Source organism: Nymphalis io, chromosome 2 (genome assembly GCF_905147045.1).
Source record: "Nymphalis io chromosome 2, ilAglIoxx1.1, whole genome shotgun sequence".
Taxonomy (NCBI): domain Eukaryota; kingdom Metazoa; phylum Arthropoda; class Insecta; order Lepidoptera; family Nymphalidae; genus Nymphalis; species Nymphalis io.
Genome location: NC_065889.1, coordinates 7,050,460 through 7,071,102, shown reverse-complemented (window position 1 = coordinate 7,071,102; position 20,643 = coordinate 7,050,460). Strand labels below are relative to the sequence as shown.

The 20,643-nt window shown below is 33.1% G+C and overlaps 1 protein-coding gene and 1 long non-coding RNA gene across 2 annotated transcripts; both read left to right on the top strand.

The window, feature by feature from the left end:
* Positions 1-122: 122 nt before the first annotated feature.
* Positions 123-11,197, top strand: LOC126774806 (anoctamin-6-like). Its single transcript, XM_050496420.1, has 15 exons — positions 123-140; positions 313-471; positions 1,138-1,222; positions 1,830-1,833; positions 2,055-2,168; positions 2,642-2,744; positions 3,133-3,216; positions 3,581-3,699; positions 4,813-4,946; positions 5,385-5,475; positions 6,187-6,289; positions 8,908-9,051; positions 9,470-9,636; positions 10,200-10,318; positions 11,106-11,197. The coding sequence occupies exons 1-15, from the start codon at positions 123-125 to the stop codon at positions 11,195-11,197; spliced, it is 1,536 nt and encodes a 511-aa protein (XP_050352377.1).
* Positions 11,198-16,618: 5,421 nt separating this feature from the next.
* Positions 16,619-19,976, top strand: LOC126780048 (uncharacterized). The gene is made up of 3 exons (XR_007670422.1): positions 16,619-16,695; positions 17,894-18,003; positions 19,863-19,976. It is a non-coding gene; the product is annotated as an uncharacterized LOC126780048 (long non-coding RNA).
* The last annotated feature ends 667 nt before the right edge of the window (positions 19,977-20,643 follow it).

The window sequence follows — 20,643 nt, the reverse complement described above, 5'->3', positions numbered from 1 at the left end:
AGAAAGTTAGATTTAAAAAAGAAAAATAAATATTAAAATGTCAATAGTACTAGTCTTTAATACAAAGGTAATTTTCTAACGTGTTTTTTAAATTCATTGCTATTTAATTTTATACGGTTATCATGGATATCGATATCGAGGTATGTATTTTTTTAAACCTTTCTAGTGCTTCTGTTATTTTATAATCTTAGGTAAGTTAAATCATCATCGCAGAATCAACTCAAAAATCTTTTTTTTTTAAATGTCTTCTATTACATCTTTTTTTAATTTAATAATCTTTGTTTGACTAACATTTGTTTTTTTATGTCGCAGAATCCAGCTTTTACGGGCTTTTTCAATGAAGGTCACAAACGAATAGATATCGTCATAGTAATAAATGATAACGCTAATAAGGAAATACAAGAAATACGTTTGAATTTTTTTATGAACGCCGTAAAATTTGGTTTAGAGCTTGAACTAGAAGAAGGAAAGGTAAAACAAAATTTCCTTAAGCAATTTTAGTTTTTAATATCTATTACAAAGAACACCTTAAACAGACTCGAGAAAAAGCAAAGCAGAGCAGCTAAACTGGCAGCATCATGAACCAAAGTTTTAGGCTCAGTACACTTTTACTTTTGACAGCAACTTCACAATATCAACTTGCACCACCGAAAACAACCTGAATTATAAACACAAATTAAACACATGAAAATTGTATATTGGAGTTTGAATTCACAATCTTTGTTTACTATTCACGTGCTCTAATTAAACTAATAAAAAGTAATCACATTTCCTTGATGCCTCTATCTAGCCCTAAGATTTTCTATACATCTGTTTATATTATTGTACTTTACTATAGAAAAAATATATAATAATTTTATAAAATAACAAAAACAAGATGCAACTACGCTGTTATTTGTTCAAATCGGACCATAGCCCCATCGAGCGAGGACACAGAGGGCACCTAGGTTTGCACACACACTTATAAATTTAAGCTCCTGTACAGTTGACTTATTCTTGAAGTCCAGAATTTGGTCATATACATAATACAAAGTCATATTCAACACAAATATATCTTTATTAGCGTTTTTATATTGATAGAACTGAATAATAAATGTACCAATTATTATGACTTTAACATTGCGATAATAATTGCAGTTGGCTGAACACAAGAATTTGATATTCGTTAAAGTACACGCTCCGGATGTAATAATTGAAGAATTCGGCCTATCCTTTAATGAGCGTAGATTCTTTAAAGAAATTCACAATGAATACCTTCATCCTTTTTTCAATTTCATTGGAATGAACCATGAGCGAGAGCTAATTAAATCAATACGGTTAAGACATAATGTTTTTTTTATAGTATTAAGCTAGGCAGATTGGCAAGTGTGGCCCACTTGCCAGTCTGCTGATGGTAATTGGTCAGCACTAGCCATAGGCTGGCGTTGTCGAAAATATTGCTGTCCTTTACATCGTCAACGCATTACCAACCTTGTACTAAGATATTATTTTCCTTATGCCTGTAGTTAAAATTCTCACGCACCTTTTAAGCCGGAACCTTCGATCACTACCGGAACATAACAACACTGAATATTGCTGATTAGTGTGAGAATATAATATGAGTAGGTGGTACCTATCCGACCAAGTATTAATAATAATGTGTATTATTTATTTACCCAACAATAGTTCAGTAAATTATGCTCACAAAAGTTGCCTAAATAGTTTGTTTGTCCTAGAAGATTTGTATTTATTATTTTTTTTCTGTTGTTTTACTGCAAGTATTTATGGAACGAAGCTCATTTTTAAAAGTACATTCCTGATATTTATAATACATTAATCTCGTTTCAAAGCAAAGTCAGGTTAATAACAACAATATTTAAAAATATATAAAACAAATTTTTAAGAATTTCTATTATTCCTATGTATGGGGTCATACGATGAAGTGCTAGGACTGATGTTGACTATAGACCAAGGGTTTAGCATCGAACCTGTAACTTTTACATCGCTAGACGGCCCGTAAACCATTGCGCTATTGTTTAGCTAATATAATTGACTTCTATAATTTAATTCATCAGAAATCAATATCCCGGTCCTGTTAACTACTCAACTTTAGAGAGGAGCATGATCGTATATAAAATTCTTCAACAGTTACCTTTTGAACAATTTGAAAATCACTATGGAATCAATAAGTAGGTCTTTACGTAATTACCAAATGAAATGTTGTGTATTTATTTATAATTATTTCATTTTAAAAAAAAGCCGAGATGGCCTAGTCGTAAGAACGCGTGAATCTTAACCGATGATCGTGGGTTCAAACCCGGGCAAGCACCACTGAATTTTCATGTGCTTAATTTGTGTTTATAATTCATCTCGTGCTTAACGGTGAAGGAAAACATCGTGAGGAAACCTGCATGTGTCTAATTTCATTGAAATTCTGCCACATGTGAATTCTACCAACCCGCATTGGAGCAGCGTGGTGGAATAAGCTCCAAACCTTCTCCTCAAAAGGGAGAGGAGGCCTTAGCCCAGCAGTGGGACATTAACAGGCTGTTACTGTTACTGTTACTGTATTTCATTTTGAATTTTAAGATGCTTAATCTTAAATTATAATAGAATATTTAGAATTTTATAATAGAAAAATAATTAAGCTAATCAATTGCAGATTAATAAGTTCAAATATAATATTTGATGCGTTTGCGTTACACGATGGGCCATACTTTATTGTACCGAGGCAAGAAACGACCGAATATATTAATGCAAGACAAGTACCTGTTTGAAATAATATTGATATAATCTTTCTATTTACAAATAGCTATTTATGAATCATAAAATTATCATATGGGCGACTTCTAAAGTTTTTTTTTTGAAGAATATAATTCAAATGGATGACTTGATATTGATTTAATTGAATTCGTCGTAAATTATCGTTAAAAACATTAACGAATCTGTTAGATTTCCTTTCACATTTCATACTATATATACAAATATATTTACGAAAAATAATATATACTGGTGTATAAAATATATATTATATATTCGAGATCATATAAATATTGACCGATCGATATTTGGAGTAACTGAAACGATAATCCTATTCCAAAAATATTAACAGCTTTTAACGTTAAATTAACTTTATCGTAAAATAATTTGTAGGCGCTTTTTTATAATTGGGTTGGCGTTAATAATATATGGAAGATGCAACCCATTCATATGATAAGAGAGTATTTTGGTGAAAGAGTAAGTTTACATGATATTGAAAACAATAAAAACCATTTTAATATAGACGTATTCAAGACGGCCCAGTGGTTAGAACGCCTTAATTTTAACCGAAGTTTTGTTCAAACGTGGACAATCACCACTGTATTTCAATGAGCTTAATTGGTCTTTATAATTTTCTTCCTGCTCAGCGGTGAAGGAAAATAGCATGAGGAATCCTGCATGTGTAAACCACCAATCCACATTGGAGCAGCTTAGTGGAATAAGCGCCTAACCTCCTCAAACAGAGAGTAGAGCTATCCTAGCAGTGGGATATTAATAGCCCATTACTTACTACCCATTACTATACTTACTATAAAGTATTTCATAAGTTTCCTATCGTAAGATTGCCTTCTACTTTGGTTACTACGAGTTTTTCAACATAATGCTAGCAATTATAAGTGTGGTTGGTGCATGGATTACATATGATCAGTATACTGGAACGCCTGAATTTGATGAACTCACGTAAGTTAAATTATCCTCAAAATCCTTTTCTTTTTTTAAATAAGATCAAAGCCCTGTATTTGGAACGTAAATCTAACGTTTTATCTCATACATGTACTTATCTTACCATGTTTTCATGCAGCGCTGATCATAATTATTTATTAGAAACAATAGTTTCAATATGCTTGCAAAAATGAAAATCCATATAGTTACCATATATACGTACCATAGATCCATGTTGGTCTAGTGGCTTGATGTAAGCCAGACCCGGAGGTCCTGGGTTCAATTCCCAGGTCGGGCCAATAAAAAGTTATTGGGTTTTTGTCAGAAAAATCTCAGTAGGAGCCCGGAGTCTGGAAGTTGAAAGTGTGTACACTCCCGTGTCTCGGAAAGCACGTAAAGCTGTTGGTCCTGCTCCTGAACTCTTTCCGGTCGTGTCGGAATGCCGTTCCATCGGATTATGAGAGTTAGGGAATAGAGTGTGCACCTGTGTTTGCGCACACATTTGTGCCCTATAATATCTCCTGCGTAGTTGCCTAATCTCTCTTGAGATTGGCCAACTACGCCGTGGCCGAAATTGGTCTGGAGGACATTATTATTTTTATTATTACCATAGATCCTCTACTGATTATCTAAAACATATACAGAACATACCTTGTTCTGAGATAGTAATTTAAGTACATAATTATCAGAAATGATTTATTCGAAATTATTGCTTTACTAGTCATAGACACACAAATGTGTAGGTACGTAAAATGTACATAATAGTAGATGGGACACCTTTATATACTAAATAGATAAAATAACTTTGATTTTTAAGTAAATAAATATACAACATACTGCGACAAACAAATCAATTATAATGTAGTGAATGTTTATGATTTCGACTGACTTCATGGTCTTGTAGCAAGTTACGGTTCATTTTCACTAAGCTTTTAAGGACCCGATGAAATAATCGATGTAATCACAAAAAAATACAATATAAGTAAAAACCTAGACTAAAAGAATATCTGTAAGTACTAAATGAGCAGGAACACGCTAATATCTTCTATCCCACAATTTCAGGAGATATATTTGTAAAATGCCGTTGAAAAAGCAATATCATACACTCGTTCTGCCAAATTTGAATTATAGAATTTGCAATGAGTGTAGAAACCTTACTATCTGTCCTTTTATTCCACATACACAGTATTGTACAGAATTAAAGTTTATTTCGAAAATTGATACCGAAGGCATGCGATTTTATGCGTTTTTTGTCTGCCTTACGGGTGAATATAATTTTTGTTTTTATTTTTCAATTAATCTTATTAGCAAATTGTTGTTTGATACGGCTTTATAGAACTGTTATTTGTCGCAAGAAAGAGGCGCTACTTAAAATAAATCGCTTGATTGAGATGAATTCGTACTTCGTTGATTTTGAATACATATTGAATTTTATCTTTGTATAAGTTTTTCAATAATACTTATTAAGTTGAATTAATAAAAATGCGATAAAATGTATATAAAGCTACTAATGACTAGTATAACATTATTATTATTAACTAATAATGAAGAAACAGAAGTTGGTTGAATATTTAAACTTTAAATAAATTATATGTAATTATTTTGTCTTTTAAATTGTAGTACTAAATACATAACCACTACACTACTATAACCGAATGGTTTTCTGAATACAATACAATATTTCTAATTATCATATTTTTAAGGCATTATCTTTGTAATATTTTGGAAAAGAAAAGAAATGTACCTTATGTGGATGTGGGAAATGAATGCAAAATTAATAAAAAAAATACGCCGGTAAGTCACGTGCAAGATCGAGTATATATTTGATTGGATCGAAGAACGAAAACGTATTAACTGGGTGAAGAAAACAGTGTGCCTAATTCAAGATTTTGAAAATAGCCTCATGTCTCATAATGAAATACATCATGAGATTAGACCAAGTAAACATAGGGTTAGCGACCTGTGAATGTTTATAATGGTGTTAGGGCTTTGTACAGCCCCGTCTGAATGGAAACAAACCACTCTCGTCAATTGATGGTAAGAAGTCCCCACAACCCTTAGACATTGGCATTGATGTAAAATATATTAACGGTTCCTTGAATCGCAAATGCGCCACTAACCATGGAAATTAAGTTCTCATGTCACTTGTGCTTATAGCTACACTGCCTCACTCACCGGAACGCAACAACACTATGTACCTATATATATATATAGCTGTTTAACAGTAACATATTATGAGCGGATGGGATCTCCGCCTATCAACAATACCTACTAACAATATTATAGTACTATAATAATATTATATAAGTAATAACAATACTATAGTATAGTATTGTTGAATTGTATGTATTTGTTTGTTGTTAGTAAGTCTTACTATTAATAAAAGCACAATCCTTATTATGGTCCAAATATAACAAAGTGGAATAAAACCCTAATTTCGCCATTTTCAAGATCTTAGACTCTCGTATCACGTGTTTAAACTAAAAATGTCAAACCATTTTTCAGACCGGAGGTTCTACCTTTCACAAGAATATCCGACAAAAGTATAATTTTCATTATTCTAAGGGGGCTTTCAATATTTTTTACTATGGCAATATTCAGTGCATTGGTACGTGCAATTTCAATTAAATTAAATAGTGTTATACGTATAACTCTATATTACTAAGAATAGAAGCTGTTGTTTTTATCATATTAAATAACTTCTTTAATGCGTAAGTATTTATGTCACGATAACATGTGACCTCTCACCGATCTCACCCTCAAACGTACTTAATAATAGCAAAAACAAATTTTACGCTGACGTCATTTGACGCTTGGAACCTTAAGAGCGCTATTATATTTCAACCATCATTTTTCATTAAACGCGGTTAGCTTTGGCGTTCGTATTCTGAGAAACTAAAAGACTGAAATTATGAACTTAGTTATTTATAAAAAGTAAAAATTCCAAAGCAACTTTTACGTAAAATGTGCGAATGCACTTTTTAGACTTTGTAGATTGAACTACAGTGCTGACCAATTTGAATGGAAAAAATAAAATACTATATTTTAAACAGCAGTTTAAAATCCGTTGTGGCCTATTTGTATGAATTAACTAAAAAAAAAATTACGGAGAAGCGTAAAACTTGCTAATTTAAAATGATGAAATTCATTTTAAATTTAGAATAACGATAATGAAATGAATAATCAAACAAGCTATGAGTGATTTTTGTCTGAGCAAGAAATTAATTGGCCTACCTGCCTGCCACCTACTACTGGCTGCATACGATACGAGCAAGAGTATAAAAATCTAGACTAATTATAACAACCGATTTTACATATCGTATTTAATCACTGATTTAGAATAAATAGCATATCACGCTCTGCAGTCCGGCAAATGTATAATTAAAAAATACGATATATAGATATTAAGAAAGATAGTGCCCATTATTAAGCAACGCATTATTAAGTAAGCCATTATTGCCACCAGAAATATAACGATATAAATAAATTTTATAAAACTTCAAAAACATTATACATTTATCCATGAATTCTTCCTTTCCTCTTATTTTAATTTTTTTTTAAGTTTGAACATATGCCTTTCACATTTTTTTTTGTATATTGAATTTTATATGCACAATAAATCGATACACATAAGGCAATCTATACAACTACAACTAGCAAAATTCCAAGAGACTAAATAAATAAACAAGATAATAAAACAGTTGGTACTAAACAATAAATAAGCAATTTTGTTCTTGAAGATTAATATTATATTATAATACATAATTTTATAATTTTTTCTTAGATTAATTCAAATGTTTGAAATTTTAAAGAAAACTATCTTAAATATAATAAATAGTAAAAATCTACATTTTAAAACACGTTTTGAGTTGAAAAAATATTAAAAAGAACTCCGTTGCTGACGAGGGTCCGATTATGGTCTGATTATTTTTCATGTTTTTTGTTCAATAAAAGAGAAACCAAAAATAAGCAAGCGAATATTTTTTAAGATAATTTCCTTATGTTGTATGCAAGTGAGCAAATTTTTTCATTATTGTGTACTTTTATAATATTTTCTCAATGATAAAGCCGACAGTGTATGTATATCCAATTATATTAAAAGTTTTCATATCAATCTGACGAATGTTGTGCTTAATCGGTCCACAATATAATTATTAAAATTAAAGTTTTACAAGTTAGTTCATTACTTTTAATAAAATGATGGTATTTCAGTTATATTTTCTTCTTGTTATATCGATAAAGTTCTGTTATTTCAAGAACTGGTATCGTCACAGGAAATGTCCATACCCCTGGTGCATAGATACCTGGAAGGAAGATGAACATAAATACATAGCAATGGCAGCATTTATGCACACCACCATCGTGTTTTTATTCAAGATAGTAAGTCATTTTAATATAATTTTGTACACACTAAAATAATATATAATACATCTAGCGCGAAACTGCAAACTGTAAGAGGAATATTGCTATATCATCTACAGTACATATATTAAGCACTTGTGAATTTAAAATAATTAAGTAACATCTCTCCTATATGAATGTGTAAATTTAAAAATATAATTTTGATGAGCATTTGAGAGCATATTCGAAGAATATTATAGGATACTTAACATTACGCTACCGCCCACGGGGGTAGTTCCGCCAGCGTTACATGGGCCTACGTCACACGTAGGTAAAATCCGCGCGGAGCGGTAGCGTTTAATACTGTCGGTCAAGATATAATGTGACCCATTTTATTTACATTGTTCGCATTTTGTATACGATCAGAAATCTATAATCGTAAGTATCATATTAATTTTCTTTAGTATCATATTATTTCACTGGTGGTAGGACGTTGTCAAACAAAGCTCGTCTGATTAGGTACTAATTCATCAGATATTCTACCGCAAAACAGCAGTACTTGGTATTGTTGTATTTAGGTTTGAAAGGTGAGTGAGCCAATGTAATTACCGACACAAGGGACATAACATCTTAGTTCCCAAGGTTGGCGGCGCATTGGTGATGGTTAACATTTCTTATAATGCCGATGTCTATGGAGTTAGTGACCATTAACCATCAAGTGGCCCATATGTACGTACACCTATCTATGCTGTAAAAAAATAGGATTCAGTAAGACCTGTTTGAAAACAAAGTTTTTACCAAAAAAAAGTACTGAAATTTTTATACCATACATCGACACCCGTTGGCTGTTGTTTGTCTGTTGTAAAATTCACTGTTTTTTTTAAGGTTAGCATGATTTTATCATACATTCTAACGGAACTTGAAAATTACAAAACATACGCATCATACGAAAGATCTCTTGCTATTAGGATGTATGGATTTGGTTTCCCGTCTACCTTTATGTTACTATTTTGCTATTTGGTACTTGAAGTAAGTGCACCTTTTTATAGTAAATAAAATTTGTTTTGTAATCATTTTAAGTTTCTATGAATTCTATGATATAACTTCAATTCTTGTGATTTAATTTATTAATTTTTAATATTAATTTTTTTTAATAATTTATTAAAATTTATTAATAACCTAAAAAGATACAAAGCTCTTAATTATACAATAGAAAAAAATGCATATTATTTTTTCTATATATGTATATAATCGAAATACCAATCATCACAAGATCTTCTAAGCTATTCGACCGATTGACTTGAAAATTGTCACAGTTACTCCTTCCCTGACATAGACGCTCACTAAAAATTTTACGCAAATCTTATCCAATATGCATTTTTCTTGTTATCTACCCATGCGAAACCGCGAGGATTAGCTAGTATTTGTATAAAAATTTTCTTTGCAGGAAATTATGTACAAGCATCCTGTAGATAAGAGTAATTGGTATACGCTAGAAGGCTTTGGATTGATGAACAATGGTCTCGGAAATTCCCTCGATGATATATGTGTGACTGTGGCGGTCATAATTGTTCTGGATCAAGTCATTTTTAAAATTCCTACTATTTTATATTAGTGAGTTATTTAGCAATCCTCACCAAAAATAAATAAATACTTTTTAAGGCAATCATGTTACAGTTAAGGCTTCTTGCGGTAGTTGCCGCGCGAAGTCGATAACTATGAGTAAGTACGCATACTATCTTCGTGAAAGGCAAATTGGTCATTTTTAAATTAAGTATAGCGATACAATCGTCCCAACTGCGCGAGCGTGCGCCTTTCCAGTTAATTTGCCGCGTTCCTAAAAACCGACTGAAAGTGGTTCGTCTCGTTCGACCGTGTTGTATTGTATTTGAATTGGTTCGCGCGGCAATCCATTAGGTTAGCAAATCTATGAACTTTATCAGTTACCGTTATATTCGATGTTCCTTTAAATCTCAATTTTTGCTTTTTATTTATTTTGCTATTATTGTATTTTTCAAATAACTTTATAAAAACAACATAGATAAAAAATGTTTGGTATATATCGTTTAGACTTCTATGAATGTCATGTCTCATTTTTATTAGACGTAAATAACGGTCGAATTTCGAGCAATGAGGGAACAATAATATACAATAATAGTTGCTATAATTTGTTGCAGTAAAATGACAGACTACGACCAATTATGTGTCTTTGATAGTAATATACCATGCTGGGAAAGAGAATACAGATTGCCAAATCTTACTGAAATGTTTATACATAACGGTTATAATGCGATAGGTAAATGATGTAACGACATACTTGCATTTCTTAAATAATAATTTTAAAGTAATTAAGGAAGTACTAGGGGACAGCACATCAGTATTACATTAAATAAAAACACAGGCTGTCATGAAGACTGCCAACAGAAGTGAAGACCATAAAACTATGAAATAACAGTAATTTAAGCTTTAAATGAATTACAAGTTCATATTTTTTATATTAAAATTATTCACATTAGATTCGTTCTCACATCCGTTGGCACTTTAATAAATAATGTCCTCCGAATCGATTTCGGCCACGGCGGCCCATCTCAAGAGAGATTTGCTAACTGCGCAGCAACCACGCAAACACTCAGACACAGGTGCACTCTCTATATAACTGCTCATAACTGTCTCTATAACTGTCATAATCCGATGGAGTTAATTCGACACGACCGGAAAGAGTTCAGGCGCAGAGCCGACGGCCTTACGTGCTTTCCGAGGCACGGGAGTGTACACACTTCCAACTTCTAGACTCCGAACTTTTACTGAGAATTTTCAATAGAAAAAGCCAATAACTTTTATTGGCCCGACCTGGGATTTGAACCCAGGACGTCCAGGTCTGCGGTCTTATATTTAACTTACCAGCAAACCAACGAAGCAGTCGACGCTACAATTACAAGATATACATATGTATGTTTCCACTGCTGGTTTAGCACAACATGTCATATTCATACGCTATACATACACTGTTAAAGTTACCATTTCGGTGATTCTCCTACCAAAAACGTGCCTACAAAAATTTTTATTTCAAAAACTTGTTTCAGCAATGCAATTCGCAATGGCCACCTTCTTAACATGTACATGCCCTATTGTTCCTTTGTTTATTTTCTTGGTGAATTTGTGGGATATAAGGTGAGCATGTTTTTAAATTCAAAAGTGACATTATTGAATGTAATATTCTCATGTAAGTCAAACTATAAATCTATCAGGTTATCATATCTATTATTTGACAATAGTTATTAGTTATACAATAATTATTTTTTATAGTTTCCCTTTGATTGTAATAGGTTTGTACCGGATTGTGCCGTAGTAGTCAGCGGTACTAACGTACAAACGATGTGCTCGGTGGTACAAAGGCTACTTCTCTTGTACCGCTGAATCCTTTGATTTATTTCAAATGCAGGGAAAATACTGCAAACAACTAATTTATTTACCAACAAATTTTTTTCTTTCGAAATGATTTTTTTAGTTCTAATGCCGCTACAATTTAGTACGCACGATTCTCTTTTCCAATTAAACGGGTTGGTTACGATATCTTTGCACCACATATCTCTTACACCTCTTAAAGTACATACAATTTTGTACCGTAAGTACAGGTACGAAATTGTTACGCATATTGAATCGTTCACAATCGTTAACAGGCGCATCGCTTTAGAAGTCAAGAACGTTCGCATAATATAAATATGTGCAGTATTCTGTCTTCATACAAACGGTCGGAACGCGTGTTTTTTGCGTATCACATTTTAAAGTAGGGAAAAAATATGCATTTGGAAGAAAAAAAGGTATTTTTCAAAAATATTTGAAATGAAACCTTCTTTAGCTGAAAATAAAGCTGTATTGATATTTTGCCTTTTTTTATTTATTTATTTCTTCACTTGGAGACATATTTTTGTGTGCTTCTAGTACACACTAACAGTTTATCATTATCTTTGCATTCCCAATTTATTTTTAAACAAACAAGCAACTCATTTTTTATAAACTTTGTAGATGTCTTGTTCCTCGAAGTATGTATGTATTCAGTAACTAGCGGTGCTCGCCGGTTTCACCCACGTATAACTTAAAAAAATCACTAAGAGCATACTTATAATATTTCAGTATAAACAACATTTTTAGTTTTATTTCCGTGGGATATTAGTATTTATTCGGTTTTGGAATTGGATTGGAATCTTACATAAGAAAAAAATAACTTAAATCTATTCCGACATACTTGAATGTCTTTCCCTATGCTTTAATTTTTTTTTAAATTATTTTTAAAAAATGTGCTTTATTTATTGTGATTGCAAACGGAAATTTACAGGAAATTGTGTCCTTTTAAAACTAAAACATAAATCTGTTTTTTTAAATAATTGCTTATTATCAACTAAGTGGTTCATTTTTTGCCCAGAGAATCGATGTTGCGATTTAAAGGGGAAATGCTGCTAGCATTCTTGCCAACATTACACGCGGTCACGATTTGTACAGTAACTGTTTTTAATTTTTATTTGTATATATTTAATCACTTGTCAAACTAACACGCGACCGACCGAAATACGAAGTATAAATTTAACAAAACCATGATAAAAATATATATTGCCGCCAATGAAACGAAATACCTACCTAACCTATAAACTTTAACTTATAAAGTTATTTACAAACAGGAAATAAATACGTATGAGTAGTACTAAAAACTGTCTATGGTCTTATCTCGATATCTGTCATAAGAATTAATATTTTATAAAAACGACTTTTCAAATAATGCATTATCTTAGAACAAATTTGATTACTATACATAAGGTTATAGTCAACCTTAAATAAAACAAACACTAAATTTTAACCAAAGTTAGTTAGTTAGTTACAATGCATTAGTGAAACAACTCAAATCCGTTAAGCCCTCTAGAGAAGATTAGCGTGCACAAACGCACAGCCAAACAGACAAAAATTCTAACAATCATTGTTTTGGGTTATATTACGTTGATAAAGGCCCCCGGTAATAGTTTTACTCAAATATCTTCTATGTACAGACAGCAATTAGTTACAGATTTATTATATGTATGTATGGATTATATATATAAATTTTTCACTTTACGCATCACAATAAAGATTGGAATTCACATACTTTATTTTTATGCAAAAATGTAAAGTATATTTACCAAAATTAAAATAGGATACCTTATTATAAAGTATACGGTTGGCAACTTTAACCACAGTAGCGAATGACGCATCGCGTGTTAACGTCACGGGCTGTAGGTACTTATTTCAAGGACAGAGCCGAGTCATAATACTGTATATAAAACATTACATCCCAAACCAACTTTATGCACGTTTAGTAGGGTCGTCCGATTATAGCTATGTGCCACGACACAGAACCTCTTCGCTAGATTTAACCCATACAGAATGTGTGGTTACTGAGAAGTGGCCGTTGTGTACATTATAGCTTCGTGAAGCCACAAACGAAGACATTATGGGCTGCTAAATTTTTATAGCTTCCCAGTACATCAGCTCAAAAGTATGAGATATAAACATGTTGTAGAATATATATATATATATATATATATATATATATATATATATATATATATATAGAATAGGAAGGCGGACGAGCATATGGGCCACCTGATGGTAAGCGGTCACCAACAGCCCTATAGACAATGGTATTGTAAGAAATGTTAATCATCGCTTACATCACCAATGCACCACCAACCTTGGGAACTAAGATGTTATGTCCCTTGTCCCTGTAATTACACTGGCTTACTCACCCTTCAAACCGGAACACAACAATACCAAGTACTGCTGCTTTGTGGTAGAATATCTGATGAATGGGTGGTACCTACCCAGACGAGCTTGCATTAATTTAATACATTTACTAGTGGTAGAGCTCTACCACCAGTAAATGTATTAAATTAATAAGCTTATTGTTATCTAATGTATAAATGAAAGGTCTAAACATACTTATTCAGAATTAGAATATTACGGTTTTTTTCCAGGTATAAAGGTCGCAAAGTTCTTCTGTGGTATCGGCGACCTTTACTGATGAATGCATCAGGTCCCGGCATTTGGCACCGTTTGGTTTTTGTAACAGCTCATATTATGCCTTTATTTAACGTAATCAAATTAATATATAATATTATATATTTATATATTTTTTTAAATTAGTTTTTTAATGTCCTTCAGATCGATTTCGGCCACGCCGGCCAATCTTAAGAGAGATGCGACTGCGTAGTTGACGCAGGAGATATTATAGTGCACACTTCTGCACTAATAGAAAGAATGCACCTGTGTGCATTCTCTCTAGTTAATAAAGATCAAGTCGAGAATGCTATCAAGCCTGGGCTGATGCATCGGCATCTCGTAATGTAAATACTAGCGCCTTAAAAAAGGAATACAACGACTGCGACTTTTAAAAATGTGTACGGATTGAGCTTGACGAATTTCTCGAGGCAGTGAATTCCATAGTTTGACTACTTAAAGGAATTGGTGTGAGTACCAGGCCCTCCTACGGAGGCTGCAGAGGGTCATAGCGGTAAGAGCGATAAGAGGGTATCGTACGGTGTCTTGGACAGCGGCCAATTCCAGGCGGAGGTACTCGCAGAGGTGTACCACTTCCGGGCCGAGGCGAGAGAGCGCGGCGACCGTCCAGGGTCAGCGGATGTCGGGCGGATCAGGGCTCTAGCCCAGCAAGCCCTGATAGCCCGATGGGAGGAGGATCTGGGGTCCCCCACAGCGGGCCTGGCGACAGTGGAGACGGTACGTCCCCACTTGAGTCGCTGGGTCAAAAGAAAACGAGGCACACTCTCGTTTAGGTTGACGCAGGTACTTACCGGACACGGCTGCTTCGGTAAGTACCTGCACAAGATAGCACGGCGGGAAATGTCACCTTCCTGCCACGAGGGTGGTGCGCCAATCGACACGGCGCAACACACCCTGACGGAGTGTGCCGCGTGGGGGCCCCAGAGGTATTCCCTGGCGGCAGTTGTCGGTGGAGACCTCTCTTTGCCGAGCATCATCAACGCGATGCTCGGAGGCGAGGAGTGCTGGTCGGAATTGGTCTCCTTCTGTGAAAATGTGATGTCGAAGGAGGCCGCGGAGTGGGAGCGGGAAGAGGACGCCACTGCAAACCTCCTCTGCCGAAGAAGACCGAGGAGAAGAATGAGGCGCTATGCGCACCTTCTCCCTCCGCCACAATAGGCGTCGCCAGGACTAGGGGGGTTCTCAGTACCCTGGTAATCCCTGGTAATAATATTTTAAAAAAACATGTCCGAACGATTCGACTGCTCGAGAGCGATTACCAAAGAAGTATAGACTAGACCAACACACGAGTATAAATCAGTGTTAAAAATAAAAGTCCTTTTTGTGAAAAACCCTCCAATCAAGTGCTGAATATTATAGAACTATCTAAATATTTCCATATTCGTAAATTAATAGAAATGACCCGATTAGTTAACCAAACGTTATTTCGCAGGCCTTTCTGATGGCGTATCAATCAAGAGTTATTCGTTATAATTATATATTTATTATTTATACATTACAACGGGGGATATTTTGGTTCACCAATGATATACCAATAGAGGTAAGAGTTTGATTTCTATAAATCCAAGAAGTAATTCTTCAACTTAATGACTAATTATGTATAATTACAATTTCGCTCCAAAAATTGTAAGCCCATTCATACTATTACATTCCGCTTTCTGAAAACAGACGTCTTTGACTACAGGTCCGTTTTATTGTTTCCTTCTTTTTCGGTGATGACATATGTACATAGTTATACGAACGATGTCACACACGCGACGGTTCTGAAAATTAAAACCATGGATATGTAGGTACATATACTTATATGTAATACCTACTCAGGTACTTATACAAAAACAGACCATCGCAAAATGGGTTGAGATATACAAATATTTATGAAGGGCTTTAATGGGCATGACTGATGCGGAAATAAAAAACATTTTATATAATAATAATAATGTCTCCCGGAGCTACCTCGGCCACGGCGGCAGGATATATTATAGTGCATAAGTGTGTGAGCAAACACAATCTGAACTCTTTCAGGTTGTGACGGCAATCCGACACAACCTGAAAGAGTTCAGGCGCAGGACCAACGGCTTCGTGATTTCCAAGGCACGCGAGTGTACACACTTCCAACTTCCAGACTCCGGGCTGCTACTGAAAATTTTCGACACAAAAACCCAATAACTTTTTATTGGCCCGATCTGATTTATTCTACCGCAAAACAGCAGTACTTGGTATTGTTGTGTACCAGTTTGAAGGGTGAGTAAGCCAGTGTAATTACAGGCACAAGGGACATAACATCTTAGTTCCCAAGGTTGGTGGCGCACTGGTGATGTAAGCGATGGTTAACATTTCTTACAATGCCAATGTCTATGAGCGTTGGTGACCACTTACCATCAGTTGGCCCATATGCTCGTCCGCCTTCCTATTCTATAATAATAAAAAATCTGAGATTTAAGTCCAGGACTCGGGGTCTGCAGCCTTATATCCAGCCACTAGGCCAACGAGGCAGTTATATTAATATGCTTTTAAAAACTGTCAAATTTCAGTTTTTTTCAAGATTCAAGGAGTTACGTACATCGTCTAAAGAGTTATCGAGGATTTATGATCGGCTGGCGGGAAGTTGGGAGTGGTGTGGTGTTCATAGTATGTTCTATAACATTTTAATACCTATATCATACTAATATTATAAAAAAGTAAGTTTTATGTGTGTTACCCTTTAAACAGAAACACAACAATAGTGGGTGGCACTCATCCAGCTGGATTTGCACAACGCCCTACCACCAAATATATCATATCATTTTAGTTTAAAGTTTCAATACCGACTTAAGATATATAGTGCGTGCATCAGAATGACTGTACCAAGGGACGGATCAGCTTTAAAATACTACCAGCATTTTGTACCTATTTGTACTATTTAGTTATTTGTACCTTTGTTTACATATTTGGTACCTAAAAAATTAACAAAAAAATGTTAAGTCATTCTGACGTCAAGATGACCGGCCATATATAATTTGCGCATAAGGGCTTCGTGTTGTGTAATTGTTTTTAGACGATCATTTTCTCTATTTGGTACCTAAGCATACATTTTTATTAGATCACTAACTCAAAAATAAAGATTTAGTTTTAAAAACATATATTTATATATATAATAAAATATATATTATATTTTATTAAAAAAATATGTAATATATATTTTTTGAGATACATATCGCCGGGATATTATATAGACGTAGTCGGATAGAAAACAATCGAAGCAAACGCTGCCAAGCATACCTAAAAATTTGTATGAGAGATTTGTAGGTCATCAAAATATCTACAAAAATCAACAGTCGACAAACAGTCGATATTTTATAGATATTGAAATGATGCAAATATAAGGTTAATTTAAATTTAATTATCACAAAGTATAAATAATGGATAGCCACTTGTGCAGTGTGCTGTTAATATATATGCACAGTACGAGCGAATAGATCGAATGGCGAATCTTTATGAATCTCAATGGTTAAATAGAAATAGCATAGGATAACATTCTTATTTGACCCACCCGAATCGGGACTGGTAGCTACTTAATAATGAAATATAATAATGTTTGATACGTACTTCAATATTTTCTTTTAAGATTTAATCTTTATCAGATTCTTGCAGTTCTTATAAAATACACTGATTTGTATGATGAGTATGTTTTTTTATCCGAAAATTAATTATGTGTACCTAGATTTTATAATTTTGATATAAAAGTAACTTCAAACTAGTACTTAATAATATTATGTATATGTTATTAACTTGATCCAGCTGTTATTTTAAATATTACCATTAACGATAAAACTAATTTATCTTGTAGGTATTGCGTATGGTGGTTGGGCTGATAGTTCAAGTGGTGAACGTTTTTATACTAGTATTAAATTTTATAGGAACATATCATATGGGATTCAATTATTGGTTATATGTCAGGTAATTTATATGTCATTTAATTTTTTTAATAATATCCTTCACGAGTTTTATATTAGATATTCCTTTTATTAGACCATTTAATGTATTTATATTGATATTTGATATAAAATCGCTCCACGCTTTGGCCCGCGAGAACGTTCCGTTTTAAGTATTATGTTTTTGTGTAATATAAAAAAAACTATCTTACGCATAAAAAGATAAATTAAATACAACAAATACTAATATACAAAATAATAAGAGTCCATATCACTTGTATATGCAAGTAGTATGCATCGTCTTGAACGTCCATTATTATATTTATCTCTCTCTTTGCTCCATTACAATGTGTGGTGGAATTCATTACATAATATTTTGAAATAAAAACTCCAAAGTTCAGGGAGGAACTACGTAGCAATTTTTTTTTTAAATTTTTTATACAATATATTTACTATCTATGTGTACGTGGAATATACTTTTTTGGCCACCTCATTTCACCTTAATACTTTTGGACGCTTTAAAATGCGAATACTTGCGAATTTTTCTTTTAAATGAAACGTCACTTAATTTATGTATCTCCTCATTTCATGATTCGACGAAGATATCGAGAATTCTAACAAGAAATAATTCCCCTAGTTTCCACTTTTTTCTACCCTCAAGTTTATTTATTTTTTCTCTAAATTCGACTGACGATGAGATAAAAAACATTTTGGACCTTGGTGTAAGAGCTACCTGTATATATATATTTGGAGAGTAACTACTTACTATTTCATTTACAGCATACCTACACCAATTACCACTTGTAAACAATAGTATTTTCGTCTTTTAATTTTCGGTTCTTTGCGCCATCATTATATTAATATTTCGGTGATATTGAAATGGTTTGAAAAAGAAATGACTGACATAAATTACTTACAATAATATCAGGCACGGAGTTGGCAATGAGAAAACTGTTAAGTAATTTAAGTATATATTGTTAAAACAACATGGAATATTATGATCCAAAATATGAAATTTGCACATGAACAAATAGGATACTCATAGCAAAACGATACCATTTCCAATAGTCAGAGGGACGGCATCCCCACCGAACTACATACAATAAAAACCAGCTTCCCTAAAATTCTTTCTCGAAAACGTTGCTAGCTCTCATACGAATTAGGCAGATCGCTTTCGGTGAAGATATGATACATACAAAAAAAATCGTAAAGAAATATAAAAAAATATTTTGTATACTTACATACCTTTGTCTTGTAGTAAAATTGATTAATTAAAACATAACCATATTACCACTACGGAATTTATAGTAAAATACATATTCTAATAGTAGGAGAAGTAAAGACAAATCTTGAATTTACATTTTCCATTTGATTTAAATCTGCTGTATTAAGCACTAAACATAGCTCTTTAATGTTTTTTTTTACATAGATTACTTGTATTTTTAAGAATTACTAATATTCCCATTTACCTCTACAATTAAACGTTTTCGAGTAATTAATCATCTATATTTATAAGACAACCCTATTCCACATAATACTTTAATTTTTCACTTTTCGCTGTGCCGCGATATTGCAATAACTGCATGGGATACGTTACCGTGAAGCTACAGTTTCGTAGTTGTTCCGCACAATAATTACTGCATGACTCGTTAGTGTATCTATCTACCTTACTTTTATTTCCTTTTGTTGATAACAATTTTACTGCCATCAAAACGCAATTTTTCACGCATTCACAATACCACCGATTATCTAAATCCCGACCAATTATGTCGTGTCCATTCAAGGTAAAAATGGTTTATTTATTGGGTCTCCCCTGTCATAGTAGTGTAGACTATAGACAATATAGATTAAATTATGATTAAAAAAACATTCCTCTTGTTCTAGGCCCTTACACTATTACTTTCAGCAATATTACATTTTCTATTTCCTTCGAAGACTGACGATCTTAAAGCCACTATTAGGAAGGAGAAACAAATCAAGCAAAAATTCTATATCCGCAAAGGTTTTTTAGGTATATAACACTATGTATTGAGACTTTAAAATAAATATTATTTACTGTAATCATTGCTTTATTATTAATAAAAAATTTAAATAATAAAAAAATAAATATAAATTCTGCCTTTGAACTATTTAAAAAAAATTATATACTTTAAGATACGAAAACGGCAGACAACCTGTGATCACATTTTATATGTCAATTTTGACGTTTTTTGATTTCTGAACACGCCCAAAAGAAACATCGACGGGAATAGTGAATCCACATCTCACCTACGGCAACTGAAATACTATATTAACATACCGTAAGATGCCAATCGCTGGCTCACAGTTTATAATTTTTTACCCTTTATACACTTGACACTCTTGACTGTACTATCCACTAGTCAAATCAAAAGACGCGCATTGAATAGTGGAGCCGCCAACATATTGCGCCGGATCATGTACGCTCCCTCACGCATTCCGGTCACTCAGGATGTACTCTTATTAAAAATTAGAATCAAATCATCGTGTCTAACTATTGAAAAACCGGTCGTCAATGTGTTTAATTTTTGTCTATGTATTGTAAAATAAAAGGATATTTATTAGAGAATATTTTATTTTTTAATCTTGTAACATTATTTTTATAGTACCAAACGTTTTGTCACATTATTTAAAATAATTCTATTGT